At 39.5% G+C, this 16,562-nt stretch overlaps 1 protein-coding gene across 1 annotated transcript in view; it reads right to left on the bottom strand.

The window, feature by feature from the left end:
- The window catches only part of LOC126485084 (ran-binding protein 9), a 236,658-nt gene extending 220,337 nt beyond the window's left edge, over nucleotides 1-16,321 (bottom strand). The window contains exon 1 of the mRNA XM_050108691.1: nucleotides 16,119-16,321. Coding sequence (XP_049964648.1) covers nucleotides 16,119-16,311 — 193 coding nt within the window. The 5' untranslated portion in view covers nucleotides 16,312-16,321. The remainder of the gene's footprint in view (nucleotides 1-16,118) is intronic.
- Nucleotides 16,322-16,562: the final 241 nt, after the last annotated feature.

Here is a 16,562-nt window from a genome sequence, read left to right as displayed (position 1 = left end):
ATAAAATAAATTTCATTCTAAGAAAAGAGATTTGTTATGGAAGGTTGTGCATAATTCCTTTACACACGACCTAGCAGCAATGATGTTTAAGAAATTAACTTCACAGGTCATTAGTCCAACAATTACACATATCTGAAAAATGCCTCTGCCTATTAAATAACCTTTTCATTCAGGTCCGGCAATCAATGTGATAACAAAATCACCCTGTGCACCTCCCTTACATCGTCACGTATCCGGAACGCTACCAGGTGACATTCTATGGCACGGTCATCGGTGGTCACGTTTTGGTTTATCAGTGTACGTGCGCCGTGTGTTATGTAGTTGTTTGAACATGTTTTTCTAACGAGCCCTTTCACCCTCCAACCGCTTGAGATCGCGGCAGCTTGCCAACCAGGTGGCTGCACGTGGAAGTATCTAGAGCAGCACTCCAGTGCTCAGTCGTGGTTCGTGCCTTCTTTGTAGCTGTGAAATGTCTCTAAGCCCCTGTTATACGAGCGAATTTCTATTCAAAATGACTACTCGCGAAGAGCGCACGTCACGTACCAGCGTAAAAATCATCTGTCAAACACGCCGCTAGTGGGTCGGTGTCTCAGTCATATCAATGATCAATCATTTGACTGCCGAGTGGAGAGTTCAAATAGCCAGAATATGCAGCAGAAAGCTCAAGTGCAAAAACAGTGACCTGTGGCATAGTTTGCTAATCTCAGAAACGCCTATTGCAACCGCGCTCACTGTTATAGTAAATGATTTTTGATTTTGTGTCTTCGTAATCTTTATTTTATTGTTTTTGTTTTCGCGATAGGTTGCAAAACTTGTGCGAGGACTTGTACGTTCTTTCTACAAGTGTTCTCCCGCAAGAGACCAAATATCTTGAACCTAAAAAGGTATTTAGATTTTACAACACCTGGCCAAAGAAACTGTCTACAAGGTGGTTAAGTGAGTCATTAACATCGTTTCAGTAGTGGAGAGGTGAGATCTACTGAACGAGGTAAATAATTTTAAACACTATTTGTAACTTAGAAAATAATATACAAAGGACTAAGTACACTACTGGCCATTGAAATTGCTACACAAAGAAGAAATTCAGATAGATGGGTATTCATTGGACAAATATATTATACTACAACTGACGTGTGATTACATTTTCTCGCAGTTTGGGTTCATAGATCCTGAGAAATCAGTACCCAGAACAACCACCTCTGGACGTAATGACGGCCTTGATACGCCTGGGCATTGAGTCAAACAGAGCTAGGATGGCGTGTACAGGTACAGCTGCCCATGCAGCTTCAACACGATACTACACACCATCAAGAGTAGTGACTGGCGTATTGTGACGAGGCAGTTGCTCGGCCACCATTGACCAGACGTTTTCAATTGGTGAGAGATATGGAGAATGTGCAGGCAAATGCAGCAGTCGAACATTTTCTGTATCCAGAAAGGCCCGTACAGGACCTGCAACATGCGGTCGTGCATTATCCTGCTGAAATGTAGGATTTCGCAGGGAGCGAATGAAGGGTAGAGCCACGGGTTGTCACACATTTCAAATGTAACGTCCACTGTTCAAAGTGTCGTCAATGCGAACAAGAGGTGACCGAGACGTGTAACCAATGCACCCCATACCATCTCGCCGGGTGATACGCCAGTATGACGATGACGAACACACGCTTCCAATGTGCGTTCACTGCGATGTCGCCAAACACGGATGCGACCATCATGATGCTGTAAACAGAACCTGAATTCATCCGAAAAAAAAAAAAAAAAAAATGAAGTTTTGCCATTCGTGCACCCAGGTTCGTCGTCGAGTATACCATCGCAGGCGCTCCTGTCTGTGATGTAGCATCAAGGATAACCGCAGCCATGGTCTCCGAGCTGATAGTCCATGCTGCTGCAAACGTCGTCGAACTGTTCGTGCAGATGGTTGTTGTCTTGCAAACGTCCCCATCTGTTGGCTCAGGGATCGAGATGTGGCTGCACGATCCGTTACAGCCATGCAGATAAGATGCCTGTCATCTCGACTGCTAGCGATACGAGGCCGTTGGGATCCAGCACGGCGTTCCGTATTACCCTCTTGAAACCACCGATTCCATATTCTGCTAACAGTCATTGGATCTAGACCAACGCGAACAGCAATATCGCGAAACGATAAACCGCAATCGCGATAGGCTACAATCCGACCTTTATCAAAGTCGGAAACGTGATGGTACGCATTTCTCCTCCTTACACGAGGCATCACAACAACGTTTCACCAGGCAACGCCGGTCAACTGCTGTTTGTGTATGAGAAATCGGCTGGAAACTTTCCTCATGTCAGCATGTTGTAGGTGTCGCCACCGGCGCCAACCTTGTATGAATGCTCTGAAAAGCTAATCATTTGCATATCACAGCATCTTCTTCCTGACGGTTAAATTTCTCGTCTGTAGCAAGTCATCTTCGTGGTGTAGCAATTTTAATGGCCAGCAGTGTAACAAAAGCGCAATTTATTATTAATATTATTGGGTTTATATTTATGTATCTTCAGGAAAAAATAATGTTGAAGTTTTCAAATGTTTGGTCGATACTTTTCCTGTTCTTTCAGTTCCCAGCAGAGTGATGAATTTACCATACGACTTTTGTCAAAAGAGACACTACGAGCTTTGCTTTGATGATACGTGTACTTACTAGTAACAGACTTACAGTTAGAAACGTTGGTACTGACAAGTAAGTGTTAATACGGCGTGCACAAAGTGCAACGGGGAGACAACCCAGAAACGATATCATAAGAAGATCGTGAGTGATAGAAATTGTGGAGAGCGTTACTAAATTGAAATGTGAATGGGCTGGCCACATAGCGAGGCAAGATCTAAAAACATGGATCAGTGATGCTGGAACACGGTAGTACCTGATGGCACAGAACTTAAAAGGAGTAGGAGAATATGAAAGAGGCATTCATTAATCGGGGGATGAACTGTGGGTGACGAAGAAAGAAGTCGAACCAGGGCATCTGCCGTCAGCCGCCATGCACCTGCGCCGCTGCCGCATAGCCCTGGCGTGTTTCCCGGGCACGACAGCCTGTCTGCGGCTCGCGGAGGACAACCTGGCGGAGAGAAGCGAAACGCGGCCCGCGCCGAAGTTGGCACCTGGCGCCCTCACAGAACCGTCCTTCAGCGCGAACCGCGTCAATGCCAGTGCAGCACCCCGACTGCGCAGTACTCAGCCTCAACGCACATCACTTCGCGTCCTTCGCCTTGACGCGCGCGCATACGCCGTGTCCACGGCTTATCGGCGACTTCTTTCTTCTTCACCCACAGTTCATCCCCCGCTGAAATGAATGCCTCTTCCGTATTCCCCTACTCCTTTTAAGTTCTGTGCCATCAGGTACCACCGTGTTCCAGCATCACTGATCCATGTTTTTTGATCGCCTTGCTATGTGGCCAGCCCATTCACATTTCAATTTAGTAACGCTCTCGACAATTTCTATCACTCACGATCTTCTTATGATATAGTTTCTGGGTTGTCCCCCGTTGTACTTTGTGCACGCTGTATTGACACTTACTGGTCAGTACCAACGTTTCTAACAGTAAGTTTGTTACTGGTATGTACACGTATTTTACATTTTCTGTTTCAAATTCACTGGTCAGGGTCAGCTGAATCTTCCTTAACGTTGTCCAATTCGAAACTATTCTTTAAGTAATTTCTGCCTTTTGGCTTTCTCTAATTAAATTTCACGATCAAAGTAGAGACGACATAAGTAGTTTCACTAAGGATGGACTTAAACTACGAAGAAGCATAGGACGCTCGGAAGAGAAATTAAGTGGACAAAGCATTCCTTCGCGCCTTGACACGCGCGGTATCCCACGTCCTTACACTTTCACTAAAGGCTTTTCACCCACTCCTCCGCCAAAGAGCTGTAATTAAATAACGGGGTCATGTCTGGTATCTACAAATGCTCCGGAAGCTTTTACAATCCGACCAAGCGATGTGTGTACGTCCAATGATGGCTACAGCACTGCTTGTTGTTGTGTTTAGATAGGATAGAACGGCTGGACTGTGTTATCACTGGCAAATAAAAAATAGAACTGTACGTATAACCTTTTTGCAGTATGAGCATCTTTGATTTTGCAGCCGAATGTGCGTTATTTTGGAACTACAAGGCAGATTAAAATTCTCTACAGGATTCAAACGTGGCCTTTCAAGGCCAGTACTCTTTAACAATATCAGCTACCCAAATATGTCTTATTATAGTACTATTGCTCTCGCCGCTTTTTTCGGAAACCCGAGATTGAATGACCGCTATACTTCGATCTATTCCAAATCGATTGCTTCAGATGAAAACTACAATCTAAAATTGTACATAATAAAAATGGGTTCTGGTGCAACAGACACTTTCGGCCGCTACATAATACTGTCTGAAATTATCCCTCTTTTCCGCATAGATCGTTTTATATGTTTTCTGTTTAAGTAATTATCTTCAACTTTAGAAACATGAATTGGAAGTCAGAAGCAGCACTTACACCCAGCTGAATACATGTTAAAAATGATGGCGGCTCCACGAACTAATCGTGCGAAACCTGATTTGAGAGCACAACCCATGTTAATTTTGACACTATTTTTTAGAAAAATCTTTTTCAGCTATTGGTGTATTTCTGTCTAAGCACGAGGTCAAAATACCAAGTTTCTGATATCTAGTTTCACTTAATAGACGATGTTTTAATTACTACTAATTAATTAAAACACGAATAAAAATGCGTCGACAGCTCTTCTACTACCTTGCGAAGACAAAACCCAATTTCAATTTCGGCAACTTCCGACCAAACGGAATCGCTTGATATGCATTACAATGGCATTTTTTATTTTTATTTTGGCATTTTTCAAGTGATTTTTGTTTTCTTACCAAAAGCCCTTCTACTCCCAATCGGTATATTACAAACATGATTTACATGCTATCAGAACTGGCAATTTGTAAGGGACTCGTAATGCCATTTAGATGCACTGAATTATCCATATAATTAGCCACCAACTTAACTGAAAATGACATGAAACTTAATGCGATTCATAAGCCACGATCAGTTCTGACGTACGACTTGCTTCATGCCATAAGAATTACATTACAATCCATCAGAATGAAAGAAGCTTGCTCAGCTGAAGGAGGGAAGTTGTGTGGACTGTTTCGGAGAGTGTCTATTTAGTGAGGGCAGTGATTCTTTTTCCCCTCCAGTTTTATTACATATGTTAAGCACACTTGTATGCAAGGTGCTAGATGTCTGTTTTGTGCTGAACAATAAACTAACAAACATTACTCAAAGTTACTGTTTATTATTTATCAAGTTAAAAACACCTCCATCAAAAAATGGAGCCGAGGAGATGTAATCCTGAACAACCAACGACTATGTGGAAAGTACAGTCTATCCTCAGGAGTTGTGGATTTGCGAATCTGCTGATGGGAGTTTGCTTTTTTTAAACGAAATGAAGGAACATATGTAGATCTCTCAGCCTCATAGCTTCGATTCCTTAAGTATCATCGTCATACTTTCCAAATTTCACAGTAGCTCACTTGCGTACCTTGTGGGACTAGCACTCTAGGAAGAATGGGTATAGCAAAGAAATGGCTTAGTCACAACTGTTTTGTGGAGTGTGTTCTGCTCTGAAACAGTCTCGATAAGGCCAAAGGATTAACCTTGAAGAAATATTTCAGGTTTTCTGCAAGTCACATTACTCTTCTCTCAACAGAAAATGCTGAGAACCAAAGACTGTCACAGGGCATATTCACTTCGCTTACATCATATATTCAATGCCTTTATATGATTCACACATTTCTATTGGTCGAGCTTTATACACCACTACAGTGCGAATATCCTACTACCGCTGGATCAGAGTTGACTGTTAGCACCTAAACAGATATCCCTACTAATCTACAATTACCCGCATCACCTAACTTTACACTCGGTGCAGTGTCTGATGAGAGTGACTGTATATGGGAAATGCATTTACGGTCACTTCCACCAGCCACTGCGCGTAGTGTCAACTTAGTCTGCGCGAGTAGAACGTTCATTCGAGTCCAAAAAAATTCCATCTTTACAGGAACTGTCACTTCCACTGAAACTGCAGCAATTTTCCGCTCTCCTTTGATCTACTCATAGCCTGGTCTCCCACCTGGTCATCGTGGCAATATCAACAATACGACTTATTGTGTATGGGAAGTGATCCTACTTTTCTTGGAGGATGGTTGTACCAAGATTCATATAAATGACCCCACTCTGAACAACATTTCACTGCATCACCTGACACTACTAGAGATGTGCTGGCTGCTAAAAGTCGACGACAAAACCATGGCTTGAAGAAAGATGTGGCATAAAACAAGTTACTATGTAGTTACCCGTTTCTCTGTCATCAACAATGACGGAAACAAGCATAACACTCTGCGATGAGACTTCATGATCAAGTAACTGGTTCCCAACTTCATCTACCCTTCCAGAGGACACTGTCATAATAGTATGGGTACGAACTTGAAAATAAGAACAAGATCTTAAACTCCCGACAGCTTAAGTGGTTAAAATGTGGCCTGCCTTGTTTGTGCTGTTCTGGCCAGGAACCTCTTAATACTCTTGACCATAGAAAATGACTAAGTAAAGCCACAAGTGTAACAGAGGTGAAGGAAACCTGTTTTCTCTGAGCTCTGTCTCTTCAATCGTTAACGAGAAAACGCGTATTGCCAACGTGCCTCCAACAGTCATCTGAAGCTACCAATTACTATGTCCCGAGAAGTATGCAACATAACTGGAAAGAATCGAACGGGCTGTGCGGCTGCTAGAAACAGTTGCTGGCTTTTTTTCTGAATTTGTTAATTACCTACCATGCGTTACATGTTTAACTCTTCATTTGATTACATAGTATAAACTGACAAATGCAATATTTTACGTTACGAATTATATGGAAACACAAAAGACGGATTGTTACAGATTTTACACATATGCAACAAATTTTACAGAGACGCAAATTTTCAATAAAGGTCAGTTTTAAACGAACAATATTCATGTCCAAAGCGCTTTTTTTTTTAATACAGAAATACGTACCATTTTAGATACAAATGGATGAAACTTTGATGCAGGAGTCAAATACTGTCATTATTAATAAGCAGAAAAACGGGTATGCTACCAGTTATTCTACATATTAGTAAGTCTGTGTGTTAGTAATGACAACTTTTATCTAAAATAATATGTATTTCTGTATCAAAAAGAGTTTTATACATTAATATTGTTCGTTTAAAACTGACATTTATTAAAAATTTGTGTCTGTAAAATTTGTTACATACATGTAAAATCTGTAACATACCACCTGTTACATGTGTGTTTATAACAGGTCATCAGATGATGGGTTAAAACTGAAACACATCATGAATAAATTAAGAGAAAACCGACAGTTTTTTAAGCAACTATATGGCTTTTTAAAATTCTTTCCAATAATTATATTCATAGTGGTTGTATGCCTCTACAAGGACTTTCAGTCTGATTCACAACTGCGCATTACCCGCCTTTTTTTTGGAGCCAACAGGGAGGGTGAATTGACTCAATACAGTACGCAACCGCCTCCACACGTTTAATTTAACCCCTACACGTCCACTCTGAACAGTCCATCCTAGAGATGGGTGATTACGCGTACAGTCAATTAATTGGCCTTTTCGATTATTTAACTGAATTTATTAATCATACTGAGTGAGTATATCCCAATAATCAATCATTCGAGTAATGATTTTTTTATGCCTACTTCTGGCCCATAATGATACTTTTAAAGATTTATCACATCTCAGTAGATGGTCCACCCATGTGTGTCCTCTATGTTCGATTACCTTCATGAGACAAGGCTTACCTTTTACAATGCAATGCTGACACAATCATTAAAAGTGTCACTGAAGGGACAATAGAAGGGAACAATACAAGAGGCAAACCACAACTAGAATACATCAACAGATCATGAAGGATACCAGCTGCACTACCTATACCTCTCTCAAGAGGAAGGCGAAAGACAGAAATAAATAGTGAACTACTGCTAACACTCCAGGGAGAGATTTTGAGCTGGTAAGTAACCTACAGATGGATGTCAGCCATCTTGTATCCCAACGAGGGTAATTTGAGAGCTGTGTAGTACAGGAACAGGACCCTCTAATCAATTATCTGCCTTACAGTCAACATTTCGGCAGTGGGCTTGCCTCCCAAGATGAAAATGCTTGAGAATACCGTGCCCAGCCCACACCTTCCCAGAAGAGGTTGGTGCACCTCGTCACTGCCTCCCTCCAGAAGGCACAAGGACTGAAGGAAAGGCCTGTGGTATCGCCTGACAACCTCACTGAACACACTTGGAACCAACTGAAGCTTTTGCTGTATTTTTGCAGAAAGTGTCCTCATACATTTGACGATCTCGTGATGGCCGTCCTCGATTGATATGTTTGACCATCTTGCGGAGTAAGATGAGGAGGATCCAAGTATGTCACAATGCGTGATGAGGACAAACACAATACCAAATGCTACCGAACAGCAGATTTTTTATTACACAATGTGCAAAGTAGTGCATTTTGGAACAAACTATTTACTTTTTGTTTGGTTAATATTTATTCTAAAATAAAGTAATATTTTAGTTTCATAAGGCTTATTCTTCAATCCCTGTTCACCTTGAAACTAGAAGTACACACATTCACAGGTATGGAGATGGTGAAAAACTCATATAGAGCAGCTTCAATGTGACAGTGGGATCTAAACTGAAAACTGCTGTTACATTTGAAGTCCAGTGAAGATACTGTTGCGGCAATAGTACATAGGCACTTTGCAGACCTGCCAAAATTACATTTCTATGATTTAAATTACTAAACACTAAGAAAGAAATCTCACTGGTTAATATATTGAAAGATACACACATTTTTCCCCTAAGAAACATGTGGTTCACTGCTGGGGTTAGAAACTCTCATTGTGCCCTTGAACAGAACCATCTTCCCTTTGCTGCACCAATTGCAATTAATTCTCTCTGCATCCTTAGCAATTATACAATCACCCTAAGAAAAATAGTTATTCACCTACTAACATCACCTTGTAATTCATGCGTACATGTTTAGCAATCCATTCTGAAAACAATGGCAACAGGTATTTGCAACTTCCTATATTCCAGCAATTTTCGATAAAAGCTGAATTTAAATTAGACCCGGTTCTACAACCAATGAAATGACAGGAATGATAGGCATTGAGGTTGCTAGCCTTATTCATGCTCCCCAGCTTTCAGTAACCTCATACAAACCTTTTTTGTTTTCTGAAAACCTTCATTTTACAAGTTTCAGGCCCTCATTTTACAAGTTTACTCTCTTATATCTCAAAGAAATGGGATATTTAAGTCACCAAATAAATTTTATAGATTAGTGGTGTTTCTGGACTGCCTCGATAATTCCAAATGTGTCGGGAAAACTGGCTACTTCTTTGCTGCTATTGCAGTTTTTTGCATCACTTTTGGTTGCACACCAATCCCAATTCCACTTCTTTAAAGTTAGTACCGTCATTATACTTGTTTATTTACAGTGTTACACTTACACAATCGTGATTTCAGCTTTAAAGTGCCATTATCAAGTGGTTTAAGTGTTATAAAATGCCTAAGATGGCACTTTGAAGCAAAAATCAAGATTGTATAAGTTTAAATGTAACACTGTAAATAAACAAGTCCAATGGCCATACTGACTTTACAGAAATATATTATGACTGTGGCCCCACAATATGAAAAATTTACCAATTCCATTTGTCAGACACATACGCAGCCTCCACTTGACTCATAAGATGTCAGTTTCAAATTTCTGCAAGTTTCCATTCTTAAGATTGATGCTTGTAATTTACTGCATGGACATACTGTGATCAGTTTTGTACCTGATAACATGCCAATCCTATTTCTCTGTCTTCTTTAGTAACTTTAGACACAATAGTGATTGGATGTCTGACAAAAAATTTCAGTTTTAATCCCATTATGGTACTTTACTTTCTTCTCCCTTTCTTTTTTTCTGAAAGTTATTATGACTTTCATGGTGTTTGGACGTACAACTGAAGTGACTCAACTCAGAAGTATTGTGCTAGAGATGTAATAGAGAACTGTGTGGTTGCAGATCCTGCCTGAATACTGACAGATCTCACTGTTGCGTTAAGCAATCATCCCTCCCATAAGACAGTAGCAACATGACAAATCTTAGTACCAAAATAATAAAAAGTACTCTATACTGTGCATTTTGACTATGATCTTCAGAAGAAAGATGTAACCAATTACATTTGTTTTTAGTAGCAGTATGATTTACTTGAGGCAAGAGTAACTCAAGAACATCCCATTCGCAGTCCAATCTGTCTATCCAGGTTTAGATTTTCCGTGGTTTTGCAACATGGATTAAGATAAATCTACAGATGGTACCTCTGATAAAGACACAGCTAATTTCATTCTCTATCCTTGTCCAACACTTGCTTGTGCTTCATCTCTACCTAACTGCTGAGGGGGCAATTCCGATTTCCCTTTCTTTTTCCAAGAACGTTCATTCTCCAGTAATAACACAAGAATTCTGAAGAGGTGTAAATTAAATTTTGCAACCTGATACTTTAATATTAACTGCTGAATTTCTTTCATAAGATATTATTGGTATGTTTTGTGGTGCATAATGTGCCACAAAAATTAGTAGTCCCTAATTTCTTAATATTCAAACTGCTCATTTGGTGACAAACGACCCTTTTCATATCACACATTTTTTTTGTGCAAATTTTACTGTTTGATATACCTTCTTACTGAGAACGTTAGGCTAGTCCAAACAGAAGTACTACTGTGTTTATATTTCAAGTTGCTTTAAAGAAAAAACTATTCGTGTTTTTCCCACTACAAAAATTATGACTTACAAATATAGATTTACGCTCAAGGCACCGTAAAACTAAAAACAGATATGGAAATGTAGTGCCCTTTATTTAGCAATGAGAATCTTTCTTAACTTTTTAGGTTGGTCCTTTGTACATATGGCAAGCCATGTTGCTGTGCAGTTATGCTGAATAACAGCAGTCAATATTTGCATTAAATGGCTCTGAGCACTAAGGGACTTAACTGCTGAGGTCATCAGTCCCCTAGAACTTAGAACTACTTAAACCTAACTAACCTAAGGACATCACACACATCCATGCCCGAGGCAGGATTCGAACCTGCGACCTTAGCAGTCGCGCGGTTCCGGACTGAAGTGCCTAGGACCGCTCGGCCACAGCGGTCGGCTGATTTGCATTACCTTTGAAAGTTTTGTCTGATTATATCCATACTGGTGTATGTTCATGGTATCGCATTGAAAACAAAGTGAGCTTACACAATAGATCTGTCTCTGACAGTGTTAGGCCTGATTACACTGGAAGTTATCTTAAAATCTTTTACAAAATCTAGTACCATGCTTGACTTTATAAAAGTTTTCAGTACACTGTCAAACCTTGTACATTATCTGCAATACAGGTAGCTCTGTTTACAATATACCAGTGACAACTGCACATTGTCCAGAGTGATGCTATTATCAAATAAACACAGATCATATTGATAGTTACTTACAAATCAGTCAATCCACATTCAAACATTCCACTCAATCTGCCATACAGAACTGTACATTTCCACACCACAATTTGAATTTTTTTGGAACTATATATTCAATTTTAGGATACTATAGAGGGCATTCAATGTAGTTTCCATTTTGTAATATATGTACCAGTGAGGGAACAGCCTCAACCTTTCTGAACATACTTATTACTTCTCAATTACTGAATGTTTATTCCATTCCAAAAAAAAATGGTTCAAATGGCTCTGAGCACTATGGGACTTAACATCTGTGGTCATCAGTCACATAGAACTTAGAACTGGAAATACGGAAGTGTCCGATCCCGCCCGTCTGCTTTGACCCATGACGTCACAAATATGGCGGAAACAAAAACAAACACACACACTTTCCACAAGAAGCCTAATGACACTAACGGGACAAGTGCGGGAAATGGGGTGTTCTGGGTGGGGGGCAAACTAAATATAAACAAATTTAGACGCCTTGCGTAGCTACAACGTGTAAGTGAAGACAGCCATGCATGAATACCCAACCCACCTCCCCAGGGGTCGTAACCCCCGCAACCCATAGAAGATAAAGATGCTTCAGTAGCTGATTAGTGTTTTTTGTCTTAAAAAAAAAACCTCACGGGATAGAACGAACAGATCAGAAAAGTAAATAAAATAAGATAAAACAGAACTGGAGACAGCCACACTCAAACCAAACTCCGCGCCGTCATGACGTCACACACGACAACACCCTTACGTCACGGGTCAAAGCCGACGCGTAGGATCGGACGCTTCTGTCGACCCCTTAGAACTACTTAAACCTAACTAACCTAAGGACATCACACACATCCATGCCCGAGGCAGGATTCGAACCTGTGACCGTAACGGTCACGTGGTTACAGACTGAAGCGCCTAGAACCACATGGCCACACCGACCGGCTATTCCATTCCACACAGGTCTTGTGAGCACCAAAGAAACCAGACAAAATATTTCGTGACTTTTCTAGGGAAATAGCTAGCAACATTGCAATGTAGTATACACATATTTAGTTTTATATCACAGTAAAAGGGGAAGATTTAAATCACAGTTCAAAACATGAACAGACTACCATTTTGTTCAACAATACGAAATCTGTTACTTCACTCAAAATAGATCTACATCTTTCTGTACTGCTCTAAGTTGTTTTAAGAAAACTTTTTACTTCATAAGTCAATGTAAATGACATATGCAGACAATGCCTTCAGGGATGTAACATCTCTCAGTTATTCCAGGCTATGGTGAGAACCACTATGTACTTCTATTATAAAACATAAAATTTTGTTTCTTGCCAACACATCACAAAAACAGAAGATATTGGTGGGAAGTACTTAATGACTGTAGTACACCTTGAAGCACTGTACGAAAACATTTCAATATGAACTGACTATCTGTCACAAACAATTTGCCCTTAACAATACTGCCTTAAAACACACAGAAGAAACCTAATCTGGAAATGCCTGCATTCAAGCCCTTCATTTTTCGGCAAGAAACGTAAGATGGCTCAGCACACAATACTCTGGCTACACAAATGAATTTATGGTTTCAATAAAATACCTGTTGCCTGCCTCCAAATTCCTCAACTTTTATTGACCAAGTGATGAAAAATGCACAGCAGGAAAAATGAAGTCCAGCTGTCAACATATGCATATACTGTTTTATCACTTTTCACGAGGTGCCATGAAGCATGGAAAGATTTAATGCTATATTCAACCGATATCTTTAGACTCAGACTTTTCATCACGGCTATATCAGTACATCTGCATTTTGATTGTGCAGATTCACATGTGATTCATATTATGAAGTACACAACTGTTACTCACAAATTATCAATGACTTTTCTTACATTGAAAATCAGTAAACGTCGATCAGCCAATTGTCATTTTGTAGATTCATATTCCCATCTTCTGATCTAATTGTTTAATGCAAGTTCCTGGTGAAGTGTAAAACTGATGATAATCCATCAGTCATTATACACCTAACTTTCATTATACAAATAACACTTCTGCATCAAACTCACCTTTCACTCTTTTTTTTTATATATATAAAGAATATTGTGTTAAATATTATGCACACGTAGACACTGGGACATGCTACAGAACAATCTCTTGTCACAATAAATCTCCCATTGTCATCCACAGGGGTTGCCACTCAAAATCGAATTGCCATCTTGCAACTTAAGGTGGGTCTCTGGCTACACTACAGACGCGAGTCTCTGACCACACAAAGACTTCACGGTGAAGGACACTTTCACATGCCCATATATAATTTCTTATCCATAGTATCACTGTACCACCACGTGCACTATCTGCAAGATGCCACAACAGACTGCCCTAAAGCTACCTTCTGCTTTTTGATGTGTACTGTCGACATAGAAGGTCCGAGCTACAAAGCTGATATTATAATATTCACTAAGACATCTATAAATACTGCCTATTCACTAACTTCTCCTGAAAACAGATTTTACTACCCCAATTTCTCCTATACCTTATGTCCCTCAGTTATTTCCTACTTCTGTTTCGTTCGACTTTAAAAGCAATTTAAAATGATCACTTTATTCTAAGGAAACTCTTACCATCCTCCCTTGTGCAGCTCTTCAAACATTTAATTTGCTTCAGCTCCATATCTGCCTTCAACTTTGTTTTCAAAAATCAAAATGCTGCAACCAGATTCCATATGTCCTTTCATAAACAGTAGTGTTACACTACCAGAATTTCTGGTTAAGGGAGAACATTGTGATCGTATATAAACTATGTTTTTCCAAAAATATTAAGTCATTATGTTCTCTAAATACATGAAATGTTTTTCACTTGTTCATCTTCCCACACAAACAGTAAGCACTTGACACTTCAATAAGTTAAAATAAAACCATATGAAATTAACAACTAGTATGAAGGTGACTAGTTCCTAATGGCAAAACAAATTTCCAGTAAGCATTAAAAACTTGGTTTCAGATAAAGCACAGTTTACACAGAGTCTGAAAGACTTTTTGATGGGCAACTCCTATCCCATAGATGAATATCTTTAACAGAGACTGTTAAGCCAGCTTAAGTAAAAATATTTTAGATTTCAGTTTTGACAACACTTGGTCACAACAGTCGAGATTGGGTATTTTGTGTATGATAAATCTATTAACAGTGCATAACAGTGTTTCATTCTGACTGCACGTTAATTCTGTAAATATTAGCTGTTCCAGTTAACTGCATTGTATTAACCTATTTCGACTATCTCCTGACAAATGATCAGGGTAGTAAGTAATATATTCAAATGTTTTATGTGATACTTTCTCACATGTTCCACACCCACGAGAATCATTTTTTTGGGTCTATGGAACAAAAACTGAATAATCTAATTTAAATCTGGAGAATATTTGTGAAACAAAATTGCAACAAACTGACGATCCTACAATTGGCACTGCGGTATGAGTTGTCATATATTATGGGAAACAATTTCGTAACACGGGCGTTACCGAATCTAATCAAAATGGAATACACAAATAAAAGAACACTGTAATACGTTTACGTGTTACTCAAGCCGTAGGTCTACGGATCCTCAAGTAAACGTTATGTTTTGTTGTGGAAGCCATTCGTGTTTTAAGCAATGATAGTTCGTGACAAAATCATCCTTATTAGCAAAATGTTGACTGAAACGTTAGTGTACGTTCGACTTCGCTTTCACTCACTCGTGAGCGCCTGCAGTGTGCCCTCATGGAATGACGCTGAAATTAAATTTAAATTACAAAGACAAGTAACCCTTTTTCTTAGATGACATAGTGAATTTCAACGAAAAATACTAAGTACATACTTCCCAACTCATGCTACAAATAGTCGCTTGCATTGCTATAAAGGTTAATGCATATTAATCTGGAAGTCTTGCTACGTGCTTTTCAAAATCCGCTTATTCCATACGAGAAATTAATTAAGCTTACAATGGAAATAGTAAAATCCGAGTTTACATATTAGAACACATTGATAAAAAAATAACAATGGCAACGACATGATAGCCTTGTTGCAGTAAGCCTACACTATCTATTCTTAACAGCTGAATGTAATGGTAAGCTATCTGTACCTGGGAAAAAAATTTTGTAGTATTATTAAATCTGAAAAATCAGTATTTTTGACGACGCTCTCGATTTTTCTCTCGTTTACTGAACACACACACACGTACTAAAATTTCGAAAGTACATGAACATATTTCCATTTTGACAGACGACATTAAACCTTGCATAGCGATTCTGTGCTAACTATTAGCTTCTTTCACTTCGGTTTTCCACACGCACATATTAGTTTTGAGAAACGAACTGCGTCATTACGAAAAGCGATCAGCTGATTTCTTTGTTTAGAGACCTTGGTCACTGCTATGGTCGATGACATTAACTAACAGAAGCCTCTGGCATTGTACGCAAGATGGCTTGGAAAACAGGTCAATGAATATTATGATGCTGACACATTGAAATGTATTCCTGAAACCGAACAAACCAACGCAACCAAAAGTAGTTAGCATAACCTAACCAAAACTCTTCTTGCAGCTGGACTTACCTTTATAATGCACTCTCAAGTTATTTTGAGACAATCCAATATAGTTATATTTATCTTTTGGACTCCATGACCTCGGTAACGGCGTCTCCTCTTCATTAACCATAGGATACAGGCACTTAATACGATCAACGAGTGAATTTTGCGTTCCTGATTGAGGATCCATCATACTCCGTCCATTGCCGACGGCGGCCATTTTTATTTTCGATATCCGTAGCCAAAGACTCTTAGCTAAGGCGCAAACGTCACTATACGAGTTCTTCTTGTGGCCACGAGATGCCGTTGTCCAGTTACCATGGATACAGACGCTATCTCTGCAATGTCTGCATTTGTTTCCTGACAGCAGTGTTTAAGTATTGTGAGTTGTGAGAAGGAAGTGCTGCGAAGATACAGAAACTAGAGATTAGAAGGAGTAAATCTAAAGCTAAAACAGAAACATAACAAATT

The sequence above is a fragment of the Schistocerca serialis genome, chromosome 6, assembly GCF_023864345.2.
Source record: "Schistocerca serialis cubense isolate TAMUIC-IGC-003099 chromosome 6, iqSchSeri2.2, whole genome shotgun sequence".
NCBI lineage: Eukaryota > Metazoa > Arthropoda > Insecta > Orthoptera > Acrididae > Schistocerca > Schistocerca serialis.
Note: the sequence above shows the minus strand (reverse complement) of the source record. Positions and strands in the feature narration are given on the sequence as shown.